Source organism: Bos javanicus, chromosome 6, assembly GCF_032452875.1.
Source record: "Bos javanicus breed banteng chromosome 6, ARS-OSU_banteng_1.0, whole genome shotgun sequence".
NCBI classification, from domain to species: domain Eukaryota; kingdom Metazoa; phylum Chordata; class Mammalia; order Artiodactyla; family Bovidae; genus Bos; species Bos javanicus.
The window spans coordinates 88,519,368-88,546,451 of NC_083873.1; the positions used below are offsets into that span (position 1 = coordinate 88,519,368).

General features: G+C 34.7%; 1 protein-coding gene across 12 annotated transcripts in view; it reads right to left on the reverse strand.

Moving 5' to 3' along the window:
- The window catches only part of ANKRD17 (ankyrin repeat domain 17), a 166,146-nt gene that overhangs the window by 40,311 nt on the left and 98,751 nt on the right, over nt 1-27,084 (reverse strand). For 5 of the 12 annotated variants that reach the window (XM_061420432.1, XM_061420435.1, XM_061420430.1 and 2 more), the window contains exons 12-23: nt 26,902-27,029; nt 26,514-26,657; nt 25,769-25,871; nt 23,552-24,304; nt 19,024-19,172; nt 10,843-10,954; nt 10,568-10,713; nt 7,648-7,790; nt 7,024-7,237; nt 5,823-5,998; nt 4,635-4,797; nt 1,246-1,341 (exon numbers count right to left, since the gene is read on the reverse strand). In XM_061420432.1, the coding sequence (XP_061276416.1) occupies nt 1,246-1,341; nt 4,635-4,797; nt 5,823-5,998; nt 7,024-7,237; nt 7,648-7,790; nt 10,568-10,713; nt 10,843-10,954; nt 19,024-19,172; nt 23,552-24,304; nt 25,769-25,871; nt 26,514-26,657; nt 26,902-27,029 (2,327 nt within the window). The remainder of the gene's footprint in view (nt 1-1,245; nt 1,342-4,634; nt 4,798-5,822; nt 5,999-7,023; nt 7,238-7,647; nt 7,791-10,567; nt 10,714-10,842; nt 10,955-19,023; nt 19,173-23,551; nt 24,305-25,768; nt 25,872-26,513; nt 26,658-26,901; nt 27,030-27,084) is intronic. The other 7 variants (XM_061420434.1, XM_061420431.1, XM_061420437.1 and 4 more) reach the window with 3 other exon arrangements.

Consider the following 27,084-nt stretch of genomic DNA (forward strand, 5'->3'; position numbering starts at 1 on the left):
TTTGTTGGCAAAGTAATATCTCTGCTTTTCAATATGGTATCTAGGTTGGTCATAACTTTTCTTCCAAGGAGGAAGCGTCTTTTAATTTCATGGCTGCAGTCACCATCTGTAGTGATTTTGGAGAACAAAAATATAAAGTCTGACACTGTTTCCACTGTTTCCCCATCTATTTCCCATGAAGTGATAGGACCAGATGCCATGATCTTCGTTTTCTGAATATTGAGCTTGAAGCCAACTTTTTCACTCTCCTCTTTCACTTTCATCAGGAGGCTTTTTAGTTCCTCTTCACTTTCTGCCATAAGGGTGGCGTCATCTGCATATCTGAGGTTATTGATATTTCTCCCGGCAATCTTGATTCCAGCTTGTGCTTCTTCCAGTCCAGCGTTTCTCATGATGTACTCTGCATAGAAGTTAAATAAGCAGGGTGAGGATATACAGCTTTGACGTACTCCTTTTCCTATTTGGAACCAGTGTGCTGTTCCATGTCCAGTTCTAACTGTTGCTTCCTGACCTGCATATAGGTTTCTCAAGAGGCAGGTCAAGTGGTCTGGTATTCCCGTCTCTTTCAGAATTTTCCACAGTTTATTGTGATCCACACAGTCAAAGGCTTTGGCATGGTCAATAAAGCAGAAATAGATGTTTTTCTGGAACTCTCTTGCTTTTTTGATGATCCAGCGGATGTTGGCAATTTGATCTCTGGTTCTGCCTTTTCTAAAACGAGCTTGAACATCTGGAAGTTCACGGTTCACGTATTGCTGAAGCCTGGCTTGGAGAATTTTGAGCATTACTTTACTAGCGTGTGAGATGAGTGCAATTGTGCGGTAGTTTGAGCATTCTTTGGCACTGCCTTTCTTTGGGATTGGAATGAAAACATCTTTTCCAGTCCTGTGGCCATTGCTGAGTTTTCCAAATCTGCTGGCATATTGAGTGCAGCACTTTCACAGCATCATCTTTCAGGATCTGAAATAGCTCAAGTGGAATTCCATCACCTCCACTAACTTTGTTCGTAGTGATGCTTTCTAAGGCCTATTTGACTTCATATTCTTCATTAGGTAAGTAAATACTCTGAAGAGTTTCTTCAACAGCATACTTCATTCCCAAATACTACATAAATGAAAATAGTTATATGCCACACATTATTGCTCAAACTAAGGCTTCTTTTCTTAATGTGGAATATACAAATATAAAAAAGCCAAATGGGATCCCAAGTTCATACAGTGGGGATGAATTTAATCAGTGTATTACCTTATCAGTGATCGTTGCTATGTATCTCATACATTCAGAGTCTGATGGAAACTGATTGACTTCTTTGACTAAGTAGCGCACCACTTTCACATGACCCTAAAAAACAGATATCAGTGTCAGACTGAAAACAAACTCTATCAGAATTCAGTAAATCTAGTCTGTCTGAACAACGATTTCATTGGCATTCGTGCCACAAAATAAAGAGTTAAGTTGGGTATTATTGGCATTTCAAATAAAAAAGTGAAATAGGAAATGGCAACCCACTCCCGTATTCTTGCCTAGAAAATTCCATGGACAGAGGAGCCAGGCAGGCTACAGTCCATGGGGTCGCAAAGGGTCAGACATGACTGAGCGACTGAGCACACAAACAAAAAAAGAGACAGGCTTTGGTTTTAATGAATTAGATAAATCTACACCGTTCACTCTCATTCCAACTCCTGAAAAGATATAGAATAATTTGAGCTAAAATTCTAGTCAGTCAGTCAGTGTTAGTCTAAACCATTCTGAATTTTTAAAAAGATAACCAAAAGTCAGTATGAAGAAATACATGATATGTGTGAAAGAAAAACCTCACCTTCCCCTCCAGCCCCAGCTAACTCATTAGATCTTAGCATCCTATTTCCATGTTAAGCATCAAAAGAGTAGAAATAACAATTTTGTTCTTTTTTTCAGGTGAAAACTGAACAGATAGTACTGTATTAGGTATTAAAAGAAAATAAGATACACGTGCCTAAAGCTTGAACAATGGTTATATTATTTACTATTAACAAAATTCTCTATGTTAAAAATCTTTAGACCCTATTCAAGAGACTCTCTACTTTCTCTAATCTATACTATTATTGACACAACACCTCTAAACAGATGGATAAACATATGTTTATAGTCAGTACATTTCCTCTGTTGCCTTTATTTTTTACCTTCTCATCTACATCTTTTAAAATTACCTGTACCTTTTAACTAAACAGACATTTCTCCGAAGACATACAGATGGCTAATAGACACATGAAAAGATGCTCAGCATTATTCACTATTTCAGAAATGTAAATCAAAACCACAAAGAGGTATCATCTCACGTGGGTCAGAATGGCCACCATCAAAGTCTACAAACAATAAATGCTGGAGAGGGTGTGGAGAAAAAGGAACCCTCTTACACTGTTGGTGGGAATGCAAACTGGTACAGCCACTATGGAGAACAGTGTGGAGATTCCTTAAAAAACTGGAAATAGAACTGCCATATGACCCAGCAATTCCACTGCTGAGTATACACCCCAGGGAAACCAGAAGTGAAAGAGACACATGTACCCCAATGTTCACTGCAGCACTGTTTACAATAGCTAAGGCATGGAAGCAACATAGATGTCCATTGGCAGGCAAAGGATAAGGAAGTTGTGGTAATATACGGAATGGAATATTACTCAGCTATAAAAAAGAATGTATTTGAGTCAGGTCTAATGAGGTGGATGAAACTGGACCCTATTATACAGAGTGAAGCAAGTTAGAAAGAGAAACACCAATACAGTATATTAATGCAAATAATGGAATTTAGAAAGATAGTAACGACTACCTTATATGCAAGACAGCAAAAGAGACACAGATGTAAAGAACAAACTTTTAGACTATGTGGGAGAAGGCGAGGGTGGGATGATTTGAGAGAATAGCACTGAAACATGTATATTACCATATGTAAAACAGATGACTAGTTCAAGTTCAATGCATGATGCTGGGCACTCAAAGCCGGTGCTCTAAGACAACACAGAAGGATGGGGTGGGGGGGGAGGTGGGAGAGGGATTCAGGATGAAGGGATACGTGCACCCATGGCTGATTCATGTTGATGTATGGCAAAAACCACCACAATACTGTAAAGTAATTATCCTCCAATTAAAATAAATTAATTAATTTTTTAAAACTACCTGTATCTTTTAATGAATACCTTAAATGGCATTTGCACCTTTGCTTGATGCCTCATTAACACTTCTACAGTATTTAAAAATATTTATATGGGACAATTCAGTTACCTAATTTTGCCTGTGGATCTATGATTATTACATTTTGTACAAAATGCAACACTTGGAATCTGTACAATTGTACACAGTAGGTAATAAGAAAATAAGTAATGAAATGAATAACGAAAGAGTATAAAAGGTAAGTGCCCTGCTTAAGGAGCTAAGTCTATTTGGAAACATGAGGTATATGTATGTTATAAGAGATAAGGTATTTCAATGTGAGCTCAAATGGAATGGGAAGAGTTTCTGTAGAAGGGGAGATTTACACTGCACCCAAGAAATGAGTAATTTTAGAAAATTGAGGAAGGACATTGGCATTCCTGAGATGAGAACAAAGGTGATATGAGAGACAGTGACACAAAAAAGCCCAAGCAAATAGAAAAATCACATGAGGGACTCAATGCGAGATGAGTTCAAAGGGCACTAGACTAGTCTCTGAATAACAGCTAAGATTCGGTTTCAGAGGATTACAGAGACTGGCGAGACAGGAAGTTTCCTGAAGAGGATACTAACAGAGTGAAATGGTTAGGAAGATAAACTTGATATGCTAGCTTGCTTGAAGAGGGAGCTAGTCACTGAGAATAAGTATGATTAGAGAGGAAAGAAAATTCAGAGTCAGTGGGAAGGTAGCCTGGAACACCCAGGGAAGAGATGGTATAAAGAATAAGAGAAATTAATAAGAGAAAAAAGGAAAAGATGATTTTTTTAAAAAACAATTTTTCAATACAACAAAATAATTTAGAATCTGTATGAGATTTTACCTACTGAATGAGAAAGCTCAAAACTATAATCCCTGGAATAATAAACTGGCTTTCCAAATAACAAATCAGACCTGCATTTAGGAGATCAAATCATTAAATCAAGTAACTTAGATATAGTTCTATGTTATGCACTACAGAAAGTTTTAATTTCACAAAATTTATTTCTACTTCTGAAGGTTTCAAATATTGGCAGCTCAATTTTCATTTTTCTTTTTTTTCTCTAGAAATTAATGTGAATAATTAAAAATAAAATCAATTTAAGTTAAATTTTTCTGTGTGCTAATACAAGAAAACACTCATTCATAAATAAGTAATTAATTACTCTTAGGTGGATTCATATTTTGCAAAAGAGTAAGACTGCAACTAGAATTTGAAAATTCTACATAGTACAATTTTTAAAAGTTTACTTAGCTTTGACATCCAATACTGATACTATTGATAGCTTTTCTGGGATACCTATTATCTAACTTTCAATGTTGCCATCAGAGTGATTATTTGCTTATTATCTTACTGTTTTTACCTTTGCTGTTAGCTCCTAAAATGAGGGTCTTTAGTGATAATTAAATGATGAACTTCCTAGTCTAAGTGAAAACACCCAAGTGGATGAGAATGAAAGACTTCTACCTTTCTAAATGCTGCCATAAGAGGAGTTATCTTGCGGTTGTCGGCTGCATCCACGTCTGCACCTGCTTGCACCAGTAACTGAACCACATCCAGGTGTCCGCCATTTGCTGCCAGCCACAACGGAGTGTTCCCCTTCTTGTTACGTACATCGATATGGGCTCCCCTAAATGAATGACACAATATCACTTTCAAATATATGACACAAATGATAATAAAAGTCAACTATTAACTTGTGAAAATATTCTTTAAAGAAAAAAAATTATTTAAAAATACATAGGACTAAAATGTGTTTCTCTCAAAATTACATTATAAAGAATTTCCATTCATCAAATTAAAAGCCACTAAATCAAAATTAACCATACATCAATAACTGCTTTTCTTATTTTAAATTAAAAATAATTCATTCTTTGTGCATAATTTTGATTTTAAATCCTGAGAAAATGTAAAAATTTTTTGGAGAAATAAGAAGATACATCCTGTTAATATCATAATATACTAAACAGTATCCTAGAGCACAAACAGTATCCTATGAGGTGATTATATCTTTCAGATTATTCGTATTCATGTATTTATATTATGTGGTTTTGGAAAAGAATGAATCCTAAAATAACATGAAGGTTTAGCACTCAGTGGGCACCACGGTGAATAAGACTCATGGCAAATAACAGTAGTTGATAGTAGCTACTACTAAATACTACTATTAGGGCACCATGCCAATCAAATTTAGCAGACAAGCAACTCTGAAAGACTGGCAGGCAACCTCTAAGTGGACTCTATCTTATATCTTGAACAGTTTCATAACTCACTTAAAAGCCCTAATTACCATAAAGAACATGAAAAATCAATGGTGAAGCCTAGATTATTGCCAGACTTACACGAATTAGGGTGACATCTCTGCAAAACTATGAGGGTGATGGGACTATGGCTGACAACAGCTTATTATAGCACTTAAAAAGTGTATACCCAGACAAAAAAGGAAGTAAAGTATTCCTGGGCTGCACTGAAAATAACAATGCAGCATAGCTCTGTATGGGTGGAAAATAACATAGGTAGGTTTAAAACATTAAAAAAAAAAAAAAACACTGTTAATAGAAGTAATCACATCTGATTTTTAAATAGTACAATCTGCACAGAGAATAGTCATCACTAGTAACCCCGTATCACATGTGGAGTATGGTAACATCATACCTGCCAATAAGAAGCTCACAGAATTTATAATGCCCTTTATCTGCTGCTATGGTTAAAGCTGTATCTCTCGAGGAGGGCACTGGAGGGGCATTAACATCAGCACCTTTATCCAAAAGGACTCGGCCCACCTCTGCATAACCACCAGAGGCAGCTTCCATTAGTGGTGTGAGGCCAGTCTAGGTTTAGTGAAAAATAAAAAACAACACATAAGAGACTAGAAAGTACCAAAATGTTAAAGAATAATAATTTGGGGGAATTATATTATATAGCTGTTACCAAAATTCATATCTCAATTCCAACACTGACACTACTAACCTCTCTCAGTTACAGTGACATCTACTGAAAGCAGATGATTCTGCCTAATGTTAATTTGTGGGGGAAAAAAACGATGAAAGTACTTGGCATATGAAAGTGAAAAGTGTTAGTCACTTAGTCGTGTCCAACTCTTTGTGACGCTATGGACTGTAACCTGCCAGGCTCCTCTGTCCATGGTATTCTCCAGGCAAGAATACTGGAAGGGGTTGCCGTTTCCTCCTCCAGAGGATCTTCACGACCCAGGAACTGAACCTGGTCTCCTCCATTGCAGGTAGATTCTTTAACACTGAGCCACCAGGGAAGCTCTGTTCCTCTCTTCTCTTTAATGATAGTATATAGTTTTTAGCTGACAACCCTAATGTCATTATTACCTACAAAAATCTATTGCTGGGACTTCCCTGGTGGCCCAGTGCTTAAGAATCCACCTTCTAATGCAGGGGACATGGGTTCGATCCTTGATCAGGGAACTAAGATTCCATATGCTGCAGGACAACTAAGCCCATGGACCACAACTAGAGAGAAGCCCATGTGTAGCAGTGAAGAGCCCACATGTGTAATGGAGGGATCTGCATGCCCACAAAGAGTATTCCACGTGCCACAGATACACCTTTCACAGCCATAAACAAATAAATTTTAAAAAATAAAGAAAAAGAAAGCAATGTCTCTCTCAAAGATTAAAAAAAAAGAAGTTGCTAAGGTATTTTAAAGAGGTGATGCTTAACTGAGTCATATAGAATGGCTTCTGTTTAAATGTATAAATATATATGTAAGAGATGACTACAAAGAGATTACTACAAAGTACTAGAATTATAATAAGCATATTGCCAATGTATACCTTAAATGTCAAAGAAATAAATCCATAGGCTAATCTCAGACCTCTTCTTACCTTAGCTCTGTGTTCCACATTTGCTTTTCTATCAAGCAGAAGACTAACCACTTCAGTTCTTCCTTGGAAGCAGGCTAAGGTAAGGGCAGTATTCCGATTGGTTTCTATTTGAGCATTAATGTCAGAGCCCATGTCTAACAGGAGCTTAACGGCAGCTGTGTGCCCATTCATAGCTGCTAACATCAGAGGAGAAATGCCCAATTTGCTACCAGTTCTGGGGGTGGAAGTATGGGAAGAACAGAAGGAAAAATATACATTTTTAAATGTCCTGGAAAAATTGGATGATAATACAGAATTCTATCTCATGATTGAAGATTAAGATTCTTTATTCTGTACACTTATTTAAGAACACACTTCAAATCTTTTACTACCCAGAACCAGAATACTTTCTGTACAATAACTTGGACTAAAATCAAATTAACTCATTATTAAAGTGAAGTTACTGAATTCCGTAAGAAATACAGCAATTGATAATTTTTTCAAGTTGTATGTCAATAATTTTAAATTTGAATTCTAAATCTGTAATGCAGGCATTTCCTAAGTATGGCATTAAAGATGTGTTGTTCTACAAATATCTTTAACATTACGCTCTTAAGGGACTTGGAGAGAGAGACTAAAACTTACCTAGAATTAATCTCAGCTCCTGCATTTAGTAATATTTTGATAATATTCACATAGCCACCAGAAGCAGCCAGGCTTAGAGGTGTGTAATCAGAAACATTCCTGTGCTCTTTATTTGCCCCTCGAGCTAACAACAGCTCCACCACCTGGAAAAAGAAAAGGGAAAAAATGGCTTTCTTCTTATGGCGAGACAATTTGCAAGGTGTATATTTATGATTTCTCTTTTTTTCTGGTATATTGTCTATAATAAAAGAAAGGGAAAGTCCTTTCATCCTTTGCACAAAATCAGTCTCAAATGAAAAGCAAAAGGTCTTAGAAGTCAACAAAGGGATAAGTAAAATCCATTTTGCAATCTGTTGAAATGACAGTATTTTCATTGAAAGATTTATACTTCACGTGTTATATAGATTTTTTCATTTGTACATGTAAATGTCCTTAAAAACTAAATGTAAAAAACAATTTTGGAGTAAAGCTAATACTTATTTTTCCCCAAAATTTTACTAAAAAATTTTCAAGCACATGGAAAAATTGAAAAAAATTACATACATTCATCACGTAGATTCTACTATTAATATTCTATTATGCTTACTTTTCTATCACAGTTACTTGTCTGTTCATCTTTGATGCATTTTGTTTCTAAGTAAGGTGTAGACACCTACAATTTCCCTTAAATACATCAGCAAGTGTACAAGTAACTAACCTCTTATTTTTTTTCAGGTTTTTTTTTTTTTTAGGTGAAATCTGTAACTTTAAATAAATGCACAAAACTTAAACTGTATATTCACCGAGTATTGACAAATGGATAAAACTAATTTAAATCTGCCTTTTCCACTTTATTATTTTTTTAATTGAGGGATAACTGCTATACAGAATTTTGTATATGTTTTCTGTCAAACATCAGTAAGAATCAGCCATAGGTATATCCATGTCCCTTCCCTCCTGAATCTCTCTCCCATTTGTTATTTATTCATGTTCCTTCCCAGTCAATTCTACCCACAGGCTAGTTTCATTTACCATAGATCTTCATATAAATGAATCACACAGTGTTTGAGAGTAACTTGTATGTATTGTGCAGCATTCCATTAAATGAATACACTAGTTTATCTATTCTATTGATGAACATCACTACTGTTTCTAGTTTTGGCAATTTGGCAAAATTTAGTACTGTCAATCTTTAATTTAGCCATTCTAGTAGATGTGATATCTCACTGGGTCTTAATTTACATTCCCCGATAGCTGAGAATATTAGCATTTACTTAAGTGTCATTCAGGGGTCTTTTAGTCTATTATACCATTTTTTTGTCTTTTTAAGTTCACATTCTTAACCACTTTCTTTTTTAAATTTTATTTTTTTATTGAAGCATATATGATTTACTGTGTGTTAGTTTCAGGTGTATAGCAAAATAATTCAGTTGTATATACATATATATACTGAACACGTATGTATTCAGTTATATACATATATAATTTTTTCCTTTTCAAATTCTTTTCCCTTATAGGTTATTCTAAAATTTTGAGTATAGTTCCCTGTGCTATATAGTAGGTCCTTGTTGGTCATCTATTCCATATATAGTAGTGAGGATATGTTAATCCCTAACTCCTGTTTTATTCATCAGCTACTCCTTTCCCCTTTGGTAGCTGTAAGCTTGTTTTCCGTGTTTGTGAGTCTATTTCTGCTTTGTATATAAGTTCATTAGTATCATTTTTTTTTAATTTCACATGTAAGCAATATCATACAATTTTTGTCTTTTTCTGAAGCTGTGACTTTCTATCAGATTTTTCCTTTAGTCAGTAAGCCTAAGTGGCTTATGTAATAAGATTATAAATCAAGTTCCCAAATTGGCATTAGGTTATTTTATCTTACAAGGAGTCCCTTAAGCAATAAAGTGTGTGTGTGTTTGTGTGCGTGCGCTTAGTCTCTCAGTCCATAAGGTTGCAAAGAGTCATTCATGACTGAGTGACTGAGCACACACACACACAGATCAAGTATTTCCAATGAAGTTTAAATTGAGATATATAGATTTGCTGGGAAGCTCTTCAAATCACACAGTGATCAAAAATTTCAGTTAAGTCAAAATTTTATTCATTATATTCCAAAAACAAAACATTTACAATTCTGACTGGTAGAATCACCTCCACTGTGGAATACATAAAATAATGAGAATGGTGAAATAGAAAAAGAGAATGACCTAGAGTGCTTCCTAAATATAAGACTCAACAACTCCCTATTGAGAAGTTATCAATCCAAAGAGACAGCACAACTGGTGAATATAACTGGATTTAAAAAATGGATTTAAAATGGGGTTATCCAACTGATTATTAAATGTCCAAAGAAGACACACAAGTGAGTAAGTTATAAGTTCTTGAGTCCACACCTAAGTACACCAGCTGTTCTAGCTAAAAAAAGCTAAAAGATTATATAATATTACCCAAGAACCAACCTTTAGAGTTAAGAAGGGTTGGGGAACAATTAAAAGATAAAATTACTCAAAACAACTAAAAATTGAACACTCTTAATTCCCTACTAATCTTATATGTAGACAGCAACAGAGGCTGAGCTTAAGTACTTTTCATACTAAATACTCTGGGAGAGGAAAAGATGAATGAATACAGGCCCTGTTTATGGGAAGCTTGCTGACTTGATTTGGGATGTCTTAATCATTCTATTAGTCTGAATGCAGGATAGAGGGATTTCCACGGCAGTCAGTACTTATAGATGAATAGGATAATAAACAATGTATGCTTTTTTTGTCAAGACAGCTTATGCTAACATTAATTCTTATCCTTTTGCTAAAAAGCTAATAGATTCATTACTGTGATAAATCTTAATGTCTGTCCACTGTTCCTACAAAATCATATAAATTAAACCATATATTTGTTAAATGGAGGGAGGAAAAGAAATTATACTTGGGAACAACAATACCTCCTGTCTTCCCCCAGAACAAGCCAAAGATAGTGGTGTATCCTTGGTTCTTTCTGACTGGGCTTCAATGTCTGCACCGTTGTCCAGCAATATTTCAACAACACCAACATGACCAGCTGTAGCAGCCAATATGAGTGGAGTAAAACCTGAAGTAAAATAAAGATCTTAGCTAAGCAAAGGAACAGTGCTATTTTCTATTCTATCTAAGCATCAATATAGGACTACAAGTAGTAGATACAAATTTAGAAAAAAGTTAATGAACTTTTCTTATCTACCTTTCTTGTCTCGGTGCTCAATACTAGCTCCTCTTTCTAGCAGAGTTTGTACCAGTTCCTCGTGACCACCAGCACAGGCAAGCGTTAGCGCTGTGTCATGATTACTCTCAGTCTGTAAAAAATTGTTGATTAGTTCATTAGACAGTTAAAAATGTTAACATCAATTGCATAATATGTACATATACCAAATACACACCCACACATATACCACTCTACTGTATCAAATAATTGGATATTAAATCTTTTTCTCCCCATTAGCAGTTAACTTGTGAATTTTTTTTAATAAAGACTAATATTTGAACTTTATGGGCAATTCTTAAAGCAAGCAAGAAAAAAAGTATGATTTTCCAACCACATGTAATTTTCAGCTACATGTTTTAAGAAATACTACTGTGGACTCACTTTCTCTTCTACACATAAATGGAGTAGCACAGACAAGATTTATTTTCCCATTCCAAACAAAAAAGGAAGGTTATGTGAAATGACAGGCAATACATAACACTGATCACTGCAGACAGAAATGATACTGTATTGCCCAGAGAGTTTCCAGGCTAAAGTGAAGGGAAAGGATACCCAAAAAGAGTCCAGCAGTCTCCCTGGAATTGAAGAAGAGTTTGGAGAAGTGAAGGGGGCTAGAATTCATGGGGCAGACTACTGGGGAGGAAGGTGCTACATTCAGACAGTTCTCCAGAGATCCACAGAGGGCTCCCCTAGAATCTTCAGCTGAGCTCTGATCAGCACATGTGCATAAGGAAAATTATTGGAGGCCAGGGAAAGACCACTAGAAGGGGCTGAACAACACCAAGAGGTTAAACAGGACTGGGAATGGTTTGATTCCCACAGCAGAGCAGAAAGGCCCTCAAAACACACAGAATATTGAGAAGAATCCTCAGCTATTGGGCCAAATTAGCTACTGTGGACTCAACTAAGAAAGCTGAAAAACAAGTCTTGAAATGAAAACACTATTTTCAAGTAACTGGATTCAAGGAACAAAGCCCATAAAAAGTCAAAGGAACAAAAAATATACATAAGATACAGAGTACTTTGAAACACAAAGACCTATAAATTAAGACATGATGACACTGTTAATATATAGTTTACTTCTGACTTCTACCAATGGATAGGGACAAACACTGGATTTACCAGTGGTCATACTCTATCATGGTTTAAATACTTATTTAGTGAATTAAGTCCTCACGTTTTTATTACTCTAAGCCGGTGCTATACAAAAAAGTTAACTACTAGCCATATGTGGCTATTAGTATTTGAAATATGGCTACAGTGACTGAGGAACTGAATTCTAAATTTTATTTAATTTTAACTTAAAAACTGATAATTTGGTTATTAGAAACCTTTTCTGTATGTCTGGGGGAAATTAAATAATGATACCTACTTTTTCAGTCATTTAATCAAATCTAAATGCAAATCAAGTATTTCCAATGAAGTTATATTGAGATATATATTTAGAAATAGAGTGGCAAGCCATCTGGATTTGCCCAGTATGGAGGCGGTTTCTGGGATGAGAGGCTTTTGGTGCTAAAGTCAGGAAAGTTTATGACTTATGATTTGACCATTCTAACCTGTAAGTATAACATGCACACTAAATTTTAAAGACTTTAGTATGAAGTAAAAATGTAAAATACCTCAGTAACTTTTTAGTATTGATTGTATGTTTAAATAATATTATGGATATATTATGTGAAATATAGCCTTATAATTAATTCCTATTTCTTTTTGCTTTTTTAAAATGTGGCTACCAGAAAATGTACAATTATGTATCTATCACCCTCATGGGACTATCTTTTCCTGGAAGGTAATGAATATGTCTTATTTATGCTTGCATTCTCTACCTTAGTGATGTATTGCCTAGGAAACAACAGATGAGAATTAAGTTGAACAAATGACAGTAGCTATAAGGGTAATAGAATCAAAGACTCGCTAATTAAAATAAGACTACATATATGATATATATATATTATGTCATATAATAAATGCAAAAAGGACAGGCATAATCTCCCACAAGTTCAGTAACTCTAAAAACCAAGCTCCATTATAAAAAACTGAGTAACAAGACACAGAAGGAAAAAATAGAATCAAGAAATAAGAAAAAGCCTACTAGTCAGGGATGAAGAGGGTGACTGCAAAAGCTGCTCTGCAGAAAAGGCTGCAGAGAGCAGAGCTACTGACTGCAGAGATCAGGGATAGACTGGCCCCAAGGGAGAGATGCACCAACTACAACAATGGAGGACATGAATACTTAAATGAGTGACAGCTCTGATTGTGTTATAGTATTTGATCTTCATTTCAGGTCTATAAGGAAGGAATTATTGTGTCTGACTTTAGAGAAATGGGGACAAATGTCAGAGAAATAACCTAATGGTCACACATGCTAATGAGTGATAAAGATTGGTGTAAGAAAACCAAGAGGATCTTGGGTAACAAAATGCTGCTTACCCTATAACATCACAGCGCAGCCCTAAGGCACAGCCAACTGAGGGAAGCGTAATATTAAGTCTAACTGTATTATGCACTCTCTATGTTAGTGTACAGACTATCAGTAGAAGAGCCATCTTTATGACGAAGAGTCAACTTTACCAAGTTTATTAAGTTTTCTAAAAGTTTTCTGAGGGTTAAAGAGTAATTTAGTAAACCAGTGTCACTCTTAACAGAGAATGAAGAGACAAAGTTTCGAAAAAGTAAGCATGAAAAATTTTAGAGAATCAGTAAAATTGGGTTTTTTTCCACATTATAAAATACCAATTCAGTTGACATTTATTAAGCATCTTTTAGTCAAAGTACTCTGTAAGGAACTCCAGGGCTGACAAAGGTAAAAGAGTCTCTGCTTACTAGAAGTTTACAGGTACTGTACAAAGGAAATTTAGGTTCAAACTAAGAGAGAAATGTGAGTAATTTAAGAGTTGGAGGAAAAAATATTTAAAGTTGAGGAGGGTGGTTGGTTAGTCAAATTCCTTGGGGAACTTAAAAGTAGGTCACTTCACTGTATTTCTGCATTAAGGGGAAATTAAAGCAGCTAATACTTTACAACAACCTATTAGAACAATAAAGAACAAACTTAAAGGTCCTGAAATGAAACTTTCACCCTCTCAAATACATACCTATGCATTCCCAAAACAGTAAGAAATATCCTGATTTGCAATACATCAAGAAACAATTTAACTAAAGTAGGAATTTGGGTTAAAATTAACTACTGACAAGATATATATATTTTTTAAAAAAGCGCTTTTGAATATTTTTAATCTAGGAAATGAAACACAGATGATGATTTTCTAGAAGGTAAAGTAACACTGAATTTACATTATACTGGTTATTAAGTCACATTCTTGGTCATATATTGAGAGAAATCTGGAAAAAAGAGCTTTGTTAAGAGCTTTCCAGGTTTATATTCTAAAGAAAATTTTCATTTAGCTCACAATATCATGAAATATACCATTCTGTATCATACTATGCTGTTATCATGATTCAGGTTTATAAGTTACCAGGAATGATTACTCAATTTTATAAGAGGAAAAAAAAACCAAGGAAGAATCATAAGACAAATGCAATATTAAAGGAAAAGGCAACTTTTAATGAGTTGGAATATAATTGAAAAAATATATCTGAACTATAAAAAAAGAAATTTATTAAAGTACTTTGAAAACTGTTAGAATTTAAAGAGATGAACACTCGTAGACCTCCACAATCCCAAACATCTCATTCTCTAACCGTATCAGGGGTCATATATAAGATCAAAAAGGATAGCACTTTAGGGCATTCAATAAATGAGACAAATCAGTAAGATAGTAACAACCCACTTAAAACATTTAATATAAACAAGTAGAAAATAGGTGCATTTTAAGGTAGAATGCTTTAATGGCAGAGTATTACATATTACTATCAATTCATTTTATTCTGGTCTCCTTAATTTATTTCATTAAATCATGATGAAACTATTTTCCAAGTTGCAAAGACAGGAAAAAGAGAGAAGTACCAAATGATATTTATACCACTAAAGGTAAAACATAGTTTTACAATTTCAGTCTTGATATGTATTTACCTTCTTTAAAAGATAACAGATATATGCTAATTATTAAAAACAGAAGAGAAGTCATCAAAATTACTTAGAAAGCTTTTACTTTTTCTGTTTTTGAGATGTACTGCAATAAGATACTCCAAGTTTAAGGAAAGCCTTTAGAAATTTGAGGAAAAAAGTGTCAAGTAGTTTAGAACTGGAACACAAGTTCAGTTCATGCCAGAACACAGGTTTTAGAACTCATGAACAGAACAACTAATTCTTTCTCACTTTTAGTGTCTAGCGGACGGAGGAGCCTAGTAGGCTGCAGTCCATGGGGTCGCTAAGAGTCCTACATGACTAAGCGACTTCACTTTCACTTTTCACTTTCATGCATTGGAGAGGGAAATGGCAACCCACTTCAGTGTTCTTGCCTGGAGAATCCCAGGGACAGGGGAGCCTGATGGGCTGCCGTCTATGGGGTCGCACAGAGTCGGACACGACTGAAGCGACTTAGCAGCAGCAGCAGCAGAGTTAATTAAGGAGAAGACAATGGCACCCGACTCCATTACTCTTGTCTGGAAAATCCCATGGACGGAGGAGCCTGGTGGGCTGCAGTCCATGGGGTCGCTGAGGGTCGGACACGACTGAGCGACTTCACTTTCACGCCTTGGAGAAGGAAATGGCAACCCACTCCAGTGTTCTTGCCTGGAGAATCCCAGGATGGGGGAACCTGGTGGGCTGCTGTCTATGGGGCAACACAGAGTCGGACACAACTGAAGCGACTTAGCAGCAGCAGCGGCAGCACAGTTAATTAAAATTTAATACAATAATACATAGAAAATATTTAATTAATTCAAGGGATTCAACTCTGACAACCAGATTTACTGTTTCATATAAAACCATAGCTCTTAAAAATCTCTACATGATTCCTATCTACATGTTTCTATATCTAGAGTATCCAGGTATAAGTTTTATTATATCACTTAAGCAAAATAAAAATAGAGAGCAGAGCTATGTTATCAGAATATATAGTAAAACAGTCCCAAATAATCACTTCAAACTATCATTTATTGATGTTTGCTAAAATAAATTCTGGTACCAGCATAGCGTGCGGTATTAGTAATCTTAAAAGTCTGGAAAATATCCAAACAATTCAATACAAACAACACCAAGGGTGATTTCTAGTTATAGAACATAAGATTTGAGGACTCTTATAAAAAATGCAAACTTGTTATCTTTAGCACTCTTTAAGGGTCAGAAATTAAGCGGAACAACTAAGCCTGTGTGCCTACAGAAAATGCTCTGCAACAAGCGAAGCTACCACAATGAGAAGCCCACACACTGCAAGGAAGAGTAGTCCCCAATCACTCCAACTAGAGAAAGACTGAGTACAGCAATGAAGACCAAGCATAACAAAATAAATAAATGAATAAATGAAATCAAATATTAGTTCCCAGCTATAATGATCAACTAAACAACCATTTTCCAAGAATCATTAGCATTTCGAAAGGAGGTGTGTGTGTGTGTGTGTGTGTGTGTGTGTGTGTGTGTTAGTCACTCAGTCATGTACAACTCTTTGTGACAGGCTCCTCTGTCCATGGAATTCTCCAGGCAAGAATACTGGAGTGGGCTGCGATTCCTTTCTCCAGGGCATCTTCCTGACCCATGGATGGAACCCAGGTTTCCTACATTGCAGGCAGAATCTTTAATGTCTGAGCCATCAGGGAAGCCCCAAAACAAGACGTACTGAAGCATTAAAAATTAAACTTCTGTTCTTCCTTAAAATTTGTGATAAATATGTGGTACATCTAGGAAATATGCTAAAACAATGCAAAGATTAAACACACATGACATCTTGTTATCTAGCCAGATTCATTTTTTAGATTCTAGACCCAAAGTGTTCAGTCATTTGAAAGCTGGCTGCACTAAAAATTGGCTTTTAGGTAAGACCTCTCTCCTCACCTATAAAATGGGAATAGTAACAGTACCTACTTCATGGTACTGTTATAAAGATTAAGTTAAAGAAAAAGAAGTAAGTATCTGTAAAGTGTTAAGAACAAAAAGTTTAAGTTTTGTTAAATAAACACATGAAGGATTCAATTAGAGAACTTTTAATCTTTCATAATAGAAGAATCTTGGTACTAACTTTTTCATCATATCACCTGTCTATAATAGCACAGTACTGTCACATATAAATCAAAATATGCATTATGTAAAATCTCATGGCATTTGTATTTGAGAATCTAATAAAAACTTCAGATGGATTAAGCACCAAAGAATCTTATATATACCACTTTAAGTAACTTCTTGGTATCATAAAAACTAGTAAATTTAAAAAAGCAACACTGAAAGTTAAAGAAAAAGTGGTAAGCAATTATTTCTGAATATTAATTCTGTACTATGTATTCTAAAACATGTAATGCAAGAAATTTCTAATTCCTAACTATTCAATTATGGTAAATTTCAAGAAAAGTATTGTGACTCAAATTAGCCTAACCCATCTGAAAAACCTCATGTAAAGAAGCAGATTTTTAAGGAGCCATAGTCAAATTTTTTTTAATAAAAATGTGTACTACATTTAAAATGTATATTGTATTTTAAATTTTAATATTTTAAAAGTATTTTTATGCAGCTTCTTAGAAATTAATTTATGCTGGCTAAGTGGTAAAGTTAGATATTTCATTGTAATAATCTCAAATTCAATAAATTCATGATCATACTTAATGGAACCTTTTCTGGGGCTGTTTTATTTTAAAGCATTAAAAAAGAAATCCTTTTATATTTTGGTGAAGTTTCATTTTTACTTATGGACCAATTTTTGATCCCATAAAAACTAGAAAAAATACTTCTGGTTAAAACATTAATAGATTCAGAGCAAAACAGATTGGAGAAAATAATGCAAATTCAATAAAAAGTTCAATCCAATTCTATAATGCAATCCTTAAGAAATGTAAACCACTGTGGTTCATCAAATCAATGTCTTTCTTTTTTTAATGAAAAATGAGGCTTATAGTATGGTATCTGGAAGAGTACTTTTGAAGTTAAACAAACCTAAGTTTGACTACCAGCCCCACCACTTCTTAGTTAAATGAAGTGATTGTAAGCCCAATTCTTAATGTCTCTTTTAGCCTTGATTTTTTCATCTGGAAAATGGGGTTTTAGGAGTAGCTACTCATATGCGTAGTCTGAAGATTAAATAAAGTTATTTCTTAAAAATAGCCCCTGACAATTTTAAGTGCTCAAAACAAAACAAAGTTAGCTCTTATAATAAGAAAAGCAAGTAAGAACAAATTAAATTCCTTTTCCACAGTATTACCAAGAAACATTTTAATGAAAAGGAGGCTTTATTTTCAATAGCTTAATAGTACAGCCCCTTAATGGTGCAATGTTACACACACACACTTTCTCTCTCCCTGTCTCCTTCCCTAAAACTGATAATTATAAAGAACTGATCATTTATAAAACAAGTTTTATAATGTACACCACCACTCTCATACTAGTCTCTCTATCAGGTATTAATCAAAACACAAAACTAAATAAACTGCAAACATTTCTCAGTCCTAAAGAAAGCCACATACCCTTACCTCCTTCAGCAGTCTTGTAAGCTAGGCCTCTTGGCATTACTTCAGGAAGAAATACAAGCTATCCTTTCTTCCCAACCTCACTTTGCTCTGAGGTTTCATGGTAAGTGAATGTTTTAAAATAACTTTTTTTTTTTTTTTTAAAGAACTTAACAGGTGTTATATACAGACACACAGACTTATTACATACTTCTGTCAGTAAGATCAGAATTTTCAAAGACAATATAAATGCAACTGAGTATATACATGATATTAGATGGAATCCAGTATGAATTTTAAAATACAGCTTCTAATTAAAGTTTAGATAAAATACACAAATCTTAAGTTTTGTCTCTTGACATCCTGTTCTAAAGTTTAATAAAAAAAGATTACTTGATGACTGTGGAAACCAAATATTCACAGTAATTATCAGTAATAATCTGTGCTTGGAATTTTATTGCTTTAAATGTGGATTTTGTAATTTACATTTGTGGCTCAAGTCTTTGCCCAGAGACAAAGCAAAAGCAGTCTAGGATGATTTAAATCACTGATGAAAGTTTCACAATGATATAATGCAGTTAGAGCTGTCACTCCTGGGTGTGGACTTACCTGCGCGTCAATGTCAATGGCAGGGTAGATAGGAAGCATGGCTGAAGGAGAGATGATAGGGCTTGGAGTTGGAGTCTGAGGTTGGGAAATGGAAGCAGCGATACTGTGGGTAGGAGTGTTTGACATTGCAGATGCTCTTCCACTGACTGCTGTTGGACAAAATAACTGCACTTAATAAGGATGAAACACTGTTAGGTAACAGCAAGAAATAATTATTAGAAAATAGTTAAAGATATTTAAAAACAAAATATCTACAGAGAGACTGCCAGAGCACTAATAACTCATTTTCCTGGTTATTTCTGACATTGGACACAGAGCAAAATTTAAATATATATTGAAAGTAACCCATTTGCTAAACAATAATCCATGTGGAAAACAAATTCCCCTCTTATGGTATGTAATCATAAAATTTTAGTTCAAAATAACCCTGAAAACAAAAATATTTTTATGAATTAAAAGTAATACATGCAAACGGTTATCCATATGTCTTCTTAATCAGAAAAGGAATAAAAGTTAAAATAGTCAAGTTCAGAAGGAGAAAATATGACTTTTACCTGCCAATTTCACACCTCACAGTCTAGAACTAATGAAAGTAATATCACTGGGGATATTCACTATGGACTATTTAAAATACTTCCTATTCATTTATTAGCTATAGATAGGGGGTGGCCCTCAGTATGACAGTATGTATATATATAAATTTGATCCTCACACAGAAACAGTTTCTCATGTACAGAAATTATTCTGAAGGAGGTAAAATGCCCAATCAATCAAGCAATCACACTGGACTTAGAAGGATGAAATTAAAAGATTAGGGTAGAAATAAATGCATGCACGCAACCATCCTTCAAATGTAGATTATTGTTAGTTCTTATAAGTGTAATTTTGCCATGATATTATTTTCACCAAAATAAGCAAATTAAGAAGGGGCTAATTAGGTCAGTACTTGAGCTGGGAGAATTTCAAGGTGGTAGCAGTTGAGGGTACTTTACTCCCTCATCAACTGACTTTTGGAGTTGACATGTGAATATCAATCCTTTCCCCCCTTATTGAAAATGCTAATCTTGAATGATCAACAGTAGTATGGATGTAAGTTACCAACGTAGTTATCAACTACATCAGACAGAAAATAATCATGATTCACAACTGGATCTGAAACCAGCAAGAGGTTATTTATGATACTACCAAGAACAAAACTGAAATTGACCTTATTATAACAATTATAAACATGATTGTCAATTAAAAAAATCTATTTTACATGAAATCCTCAGTTCAGGCACAAACATACACTATACATTATAGCAACACACATTCTATAATTATACATTTTTAAGTCCACTTAAAAGCCAAAACAAAAACAAAGGAGGAAACAAAACAAACAAAACACACTCTTCAAATCCTTAGGGATCCAGATCAATAGAAAAGGGTACGTACTATTTTATTAATCACCTAATGGCCTTGATATTGTTACTCCATGCTGGTAGTTTTGTATGTTAAGAAAAAGATCAAGACAATTCACACATTTTAGATAAAAATATCAAAACCATATAAAATCTATGGCTCTTAAAATAGATTCCATATTCTCCTTTGATTAGATATTCACAAATAAAAATGCTAACCTAAACACAAAATTAGCTTAAACAGAATGAACATCAGTCTGTCCAAAAAATTGATTTTTACTTCATGATACTAAACAACAAAAAAGTCTAGTTTACCATTAAATGGCTAAATTATAATTTATATTTCCATTAGAGTAAGTTCTTCTAAAGAACATATTAAATTGGTTTTCTTATTTTTGGTCAAGGAAATAGGAAAAATCAATTTCCTCATATCGCTTCCTTTCAGGTACCTATGAAATTGTTTTACTAAAACTAAATAACTGCCTGTCACTCATCCATTCTCTACAATTAAAATTAATAATTGTAAATATGTAGGTACCTGAAGGAACTATGGTACAGACCAGATCTTTACATGTGGAACTTCCTTGGTGTTAAGAGTTCAGAGGTTTTAACAACAGGTAAGGAAAGAGGAGATCTTGAGAGCACAGCAAAGCAAGGTGTTAAGACTGGTTAAACAAGGAACTGATCTTGCTTTGGCTAGTATAGAAACCAGGGAAGATAGAAGATCTTGGCCAGCCAAGTGCTAGAGAAAAAGCGACTGAACCTTATAAGAGCATCTAATAAACTGGGACTAATGAATAAAGGACAGAGATTATGTTTAAGGAAAAAAGAAAGACAAGACTAAGCCTAATGAAGTTGTAAGATATTTAAAAATCCAAAGAAATGGAAATGGTTATTAGTTAACTGAAATAACAAGTACTACCACAGAAAAGTTTAAAGAAATGCTGTGGAAGTGAGTGTATATGTGTATGTTTATGCATGTGTACATGCATGATGCAGGGATGGGTTGCAGGGAGGTAGCTGGTGGTTTTTAATTCTGTTTATTCTGGCCATCTCTCCTCTCCCCATATAAATGAGAATAAACAAGCAAAGTATTTTTATAATATGACAAGTATTTGTCATATTTCCTGAAAAGTTTTTTACTTTAAAAAAATTGTATATGAAGATACTGTAACACAGGGAGAATTTAATTATTTTGTTTGGTAAACAAATCACAGAAAAACTACTTTACAAGCCTCCAATGATTCTGACTGGCATAAAAATCATACAATTGGCAAATCATTATTGATAACTATGCCCAAGAACATCAGGTAAATTCTGATAGCATATCAAAATTTTAAAAATATTCATTGGTATGCAATGTCAATTCTTCACTTAACTGAATGAGTAACTCAATGCTATACATTCTTTGGTAGTTCAATTTACATAATAGAAAGAATACCATTACGATCTAAATGAATGGTCATGAAAGAAATATCAAATTTGGGATTTGGAGCTAATAATGTATGCTTCAACTTTCATAATATATCTACTGTTTTTAAAATTACATTCCCAATTATTATAAATAGCTAATGGTGATTGGTAGTAATTTTCAAATCTATAAAAAATTTATACTTCTTAACACAAGAATCTTTATTGTTCTTACTAATGATTAACAGCATTTTTTTCTGATGTAGTTACTGGACCCTCTAAGATCAGAAATTTTCATTCCACATATTACTGTTGAGGTGATACTAGAAGAGAACTAGGAAACTTTCGATTTTAATTTCTAAGTACAAAATCTGTCTCATTAGTTGGTTTCTTAGTTTCTTAATGTTACCTACTAAATATCTCATATATACCTGCTCTTCACATCAGTCATATCCAACTCTTTAAGATCCTACAGGCTGTAGCCCACCAGGCTCTGTCCATGGGATTCTCCAGGCAAGAACACTGGAGTGGTTGCCATGCCCTCCTCCAGGGGATCTTCCCTACCCAGGGATGGAACCCACATCTCCTACACTGCAGGTGGATTCTTTACCACTGAATAGCCAGGAGGCCCAACTAAATATCTCAACACTATACAATTTAGTTTTCTCTTATTCTTTTAAAAAATTAAAAGTTAAACTATATATAATCTATCATATATAATGCTATGTAAACATGGTTTCAAAACTTCAAGCATCCTTTAAATATAAACCAAAGAATTAAAAAGGGAGAAGAGAGCAGATAAAAATTATCAAAATTCACCTATTTAATCCCTTTGTTTTCCCCTGTTCCTTCCTTTTCTGGTTCGTTTTTTTTTTTTAATGGAAAAAAATGTCCTTTTCAGTATAGTATTCTTACGGTTCATAACCCTGTGAAATCTCATTCTACTAGTTTGTTATAAAACTCACGAAAAATATTCAGTAAGTAAATAGAACTAGAACCACTGAAACAACTTCCTAAAATATTTTTTTTTGCCAATGAGACTAATTAAAATGTTTAAAAAATTCTCTGGTTACCCAGTTAAAGATATATCATTTATGATACTGTCGGGGGACTACTCCTTTCCATAATACAATTACAATTAGAAAGAAACTACACATTAACATTCATAAAGGATAAATCACTGACATACTATATAATCAAATCTTATTTGGTGGTACTTTAGTGTTGTAAAAGTATTTACATTTTTTAAAAAATATTCATCAGATTTGAAGTCTGATCCATCAGGATATAAAGTATTTCTGTTCACAAATAAGATTTCTGATGTATCCTACTAGTTTTGCAGTTCAACTTCTATCAACTTCCCCTGGTGTGAATACAGAAGCAAAAAAGCCAAAATTCTATCAGTATTCTTAACTTAGAAAAAACAAGAAACAAACAAACAAAAAATTAAACATCAACCCGACTACCAAAAAACTTAGATTCCCAGCCTACCCACCTAAGCCAGAAAGTTTCAGTCACTTGCACTGAATGAACTAATTTTTAATTTGACCTGTATCCATCTGAGAACTTCTGAGATTGAAATAATATTTCTAAAGATATACATGGGTCAAGAGTCCAGAAATAGTTCTTAAGTTGGGTAACGGCAAAAAATTCTGGCACACTCTTACTCGCCTTAAGCAAATCATATTTGATACCTGCTCGTAACAATATAAACCCACCTGCCATGATGTCATCCAGCGTGTCATTGAGGGTCTGAGCAGGGCTGGCTACCATTAACCCTTGTTGTGTTTCTGTCAGAATTCCTTGCCCCAGCCCTGCCAACTGTGCTTGGCCCAGTACTGGCTGTCCAACTATCACTCCTTGCAGTTCTGTAAGATTTGCGATGGACCCTGGAGGCAAGGGACCTGCCGCCAGAGGCAAAGCTTGAGGCATGGCCAGAGGCTGGATTGGTGCAAAACCCATCTGAGCAGCAGTTTGCTGGGGTTCATCTTTAAGCAAAACGGGATCCACTTGCTGTAACCGTGCATAGTCTCCCTCAGAAAGCTGTTCTCCAACCCCAACCGGAGTCAGCAGTCCCAGATGTTGGCAAGACTGTTGCTGCTGCTGCTGAAGTTGAATTCTTTGAGCTTTAACCTCTAGATACTGCTTTTTTAGCTGCTGCTGAGTTTTCAGTTGTAACTCTCGTTCTACTTTCTGTAGTTCCTCCAAAATCTTTTGTTTCTTCTGGATTTGTTCCTCCCTTGTTTTGTTCAGCTCCTCGATCTTCTCCTTGGTAAGTTGGTCAGCATGAGCCAGTTCCAACGACTGCAGCTGTGCATTCTTTTCTATGGCTTCTTTTATCCTCTGTTCCAGTTCTGTTAACTTTCCCTGAGCCTCTTCTACAATGCTCTCTGGAGACTGATTGGTGATGTAACCCTGTACATCCTGGCTGTTTGCTGGCAAATGGCTGCTGGACTTTTGTTTAGAAGCAGCTGTGTGAAAAAGAAACCCCCTCAGAAGTGCACATGAATGGCATCCTCATTACAGAGTTACTGTTGGGAGGTTTAGTGCCAACAGTTATGCACCAAGTTATTATATCCACAGAAGGTGAAAATGCATTAAGGAGTTAAAAACAAATCCACCTTCTACATCATAAATATAAAATGTATGTATTTTATGTGCATAGAATAATCTTTGGGAAATCAATTTCAGAATTTTAAAAATACCACATGGCTAAAATTAGACAATAGAGGGATGCAGATTTGTGATATCAAAGTGGTACAATTAAAACAAAATCTAAGACTATGTGTAGATAGATACTTCACCTGATCATAAAGATGTAAAAACTTATCATAAGAACAGAAAAATAATGCTAAATTATTATGATGTAGAGAAAACTTAAACCTCTAAGTCAAGGTTTTTCTACATTTAATAATCTGTGCCTTTTAAACACACACACATACACACAAAGAGTACTCAAACCACTAAGAAGTACCAAGAAATTAAAATTCAACTAAAATAAATATTTGTTGGGGCCTACCATCTTCAAGACTGATAAAGGTAAGATAGAAATTCACATATTCATAAAGCTACTTGGCCAGTAGACAACTGGAATTCAGTTTCCCTGGAAGAAAAGATGCTGAACTATGACATTCATCGTATCTTCCGACAGCCAGGTGAATAAACGTATCTGGCTATCGGTATAGCAATCATTTGCTTGGTATACCAAGTGAAAAAGGTGCCAAGGCTCTAGATTGGTAGCAGTGATTGAAAAGAACTGGTGGAAATACTTAGTATTACTGTTGGTAAAATAATACAGGTAGCCAAAAACCAAAAAGTTAAAGCCACACTGGTGCTTCAGGTAAAACTCTCTAAAAAGAAAAACTGATTCAAACTAGTCGCTGTTTCGGGACATGACTTATGAATCATACATGATGTAACATCCACAAGTAAAATATGGACCTGAGAGTTCTAAAGAAACACACAACCATATCTGAAGTAACTTTGAATTCTTGGTTGAGAAAAGGCATTTCAGATATAAAATCTATATTAAACCAGTTACTCTAAAATAAAATTTAATTTTGATCTAGCTATTAATATTATGCCTTATATCACTACAGAAATTTCAGTAATTTACAAAAATGTCACCCAATTATACCCAGTCTAATATTTTAACATGAATAGAAATTACTAGTTATTAGAGAAAATCACAGATAATCAGAATTGCATCAAAGATGAGCATCTGAATTTCTATTAATACTTCTCATTCCAGCACAAATCCATGCTCTCAGCTATGTTCTTTCCCAATAACATGCTTTTTTCATTGTTTAAAAAAAAAATTTTTATGCCAACTTAGTAAAATTCATTTCTTTGTGGAAAAATAATTTTAAATGGCTATTTTTTTTTGAATCTTATTTTTACTTGGACAACCTGAAGGCTTTAGAAGTATAACTGACCTTTATTCCTGATGGGAAGAGTGGTGGCAACATTGGCAGGTGGTTTGTCAGGCTCCTGAGGTGGGACAACCATGGGCAGTGCTTGAACTGGTACTCGCGGAGCCTAAGACAAATAAAACTGATTATATTTCTGCCTTTCCTATACCTTCCACTAAATAATATGCTTTAAATGATTCAGTTGGTAAAGAATCTGCCTGCAATGTGGCAGACCGGGGTTCGATCCCTGGGTTGGGAAAATTCCCTGGAGGAGGGCATGGCAACCCACTCCAGTATTTTTGCCTGGAGAATCCCCATGGACAGAGGAGCCTGGTGGGCTGCAATGCATGGGGTCGCAAAGAGTTGGATATGACTGTGCGATTGGATGCCACAGAATGAAGAATAAGTTATGAAGATCCATTCAAAGTATTTTTTAACATAATCTCAGGAAACAATATATTTACTTAAAATATGCTGATATCAAATTATTTCCATGACTTTTCTTTTTCTGGCCACACCACAAAAGTCCCATCCACTGGGACAAGGAAATCCCTCCAAGATATTTTTTTAAAACAGAAAGCAAAGCAAAATGATATCAATCTAGAATGTGAGTATTATACTAAATGGTCATTAACTGTATCAAATACATTATCTTTAATGAGAATTGCATATTATAACAAAAAACAATCATTCTAGTTTAATCCGGAACTATGACTAAAAAAGGGATAAAGATAATATAATATAAAAATGCTTTAGTTTAGAATCTTACCCTATTTAAATCGTGGGATGGGGGCGTTAATTGAGTGACATCTGGTGGAGGGGCTGAAAGCAAATTATTAGGATAGTCCAAAAGATAGCAAACAACGCTTGTATGACCACCTTTTGCTGCTTCTATCAACATAGTTGAGCCATCCTAAAAGAGTGAATATGGAAAGGGAAGAAACAGTTTTTCAAATTAATTTACAGAACCATTAAGGAAGATAAAGCCAACAGGTCCCAGACACATTACAGTTTCCAATTTTAGGAAAGAACACTTTCCTCTAAAAACAGAAAATGAACACATTCAGAATGTCAATACAAGTTGAACTTGTAGATAACGTGTTATGCTCGAGTGAAGATTAATTCACAATACTACCTGAAACATTTGAGTTACATACTTTTAAACGGTGAGTTGGATCTGCCCCATGAGCCAAAAGTAGTTCCACTACTGCCAGATGACCCCCTGCACAAGCCAGGGACAGTACAGTATGGTCATTATTAGCTGTGGTTCTATTCACATTTGCTCCTAAAACAGACAATCCATGAAAAATAATGTTAATAAAACGTTTCTTAAAGTATGG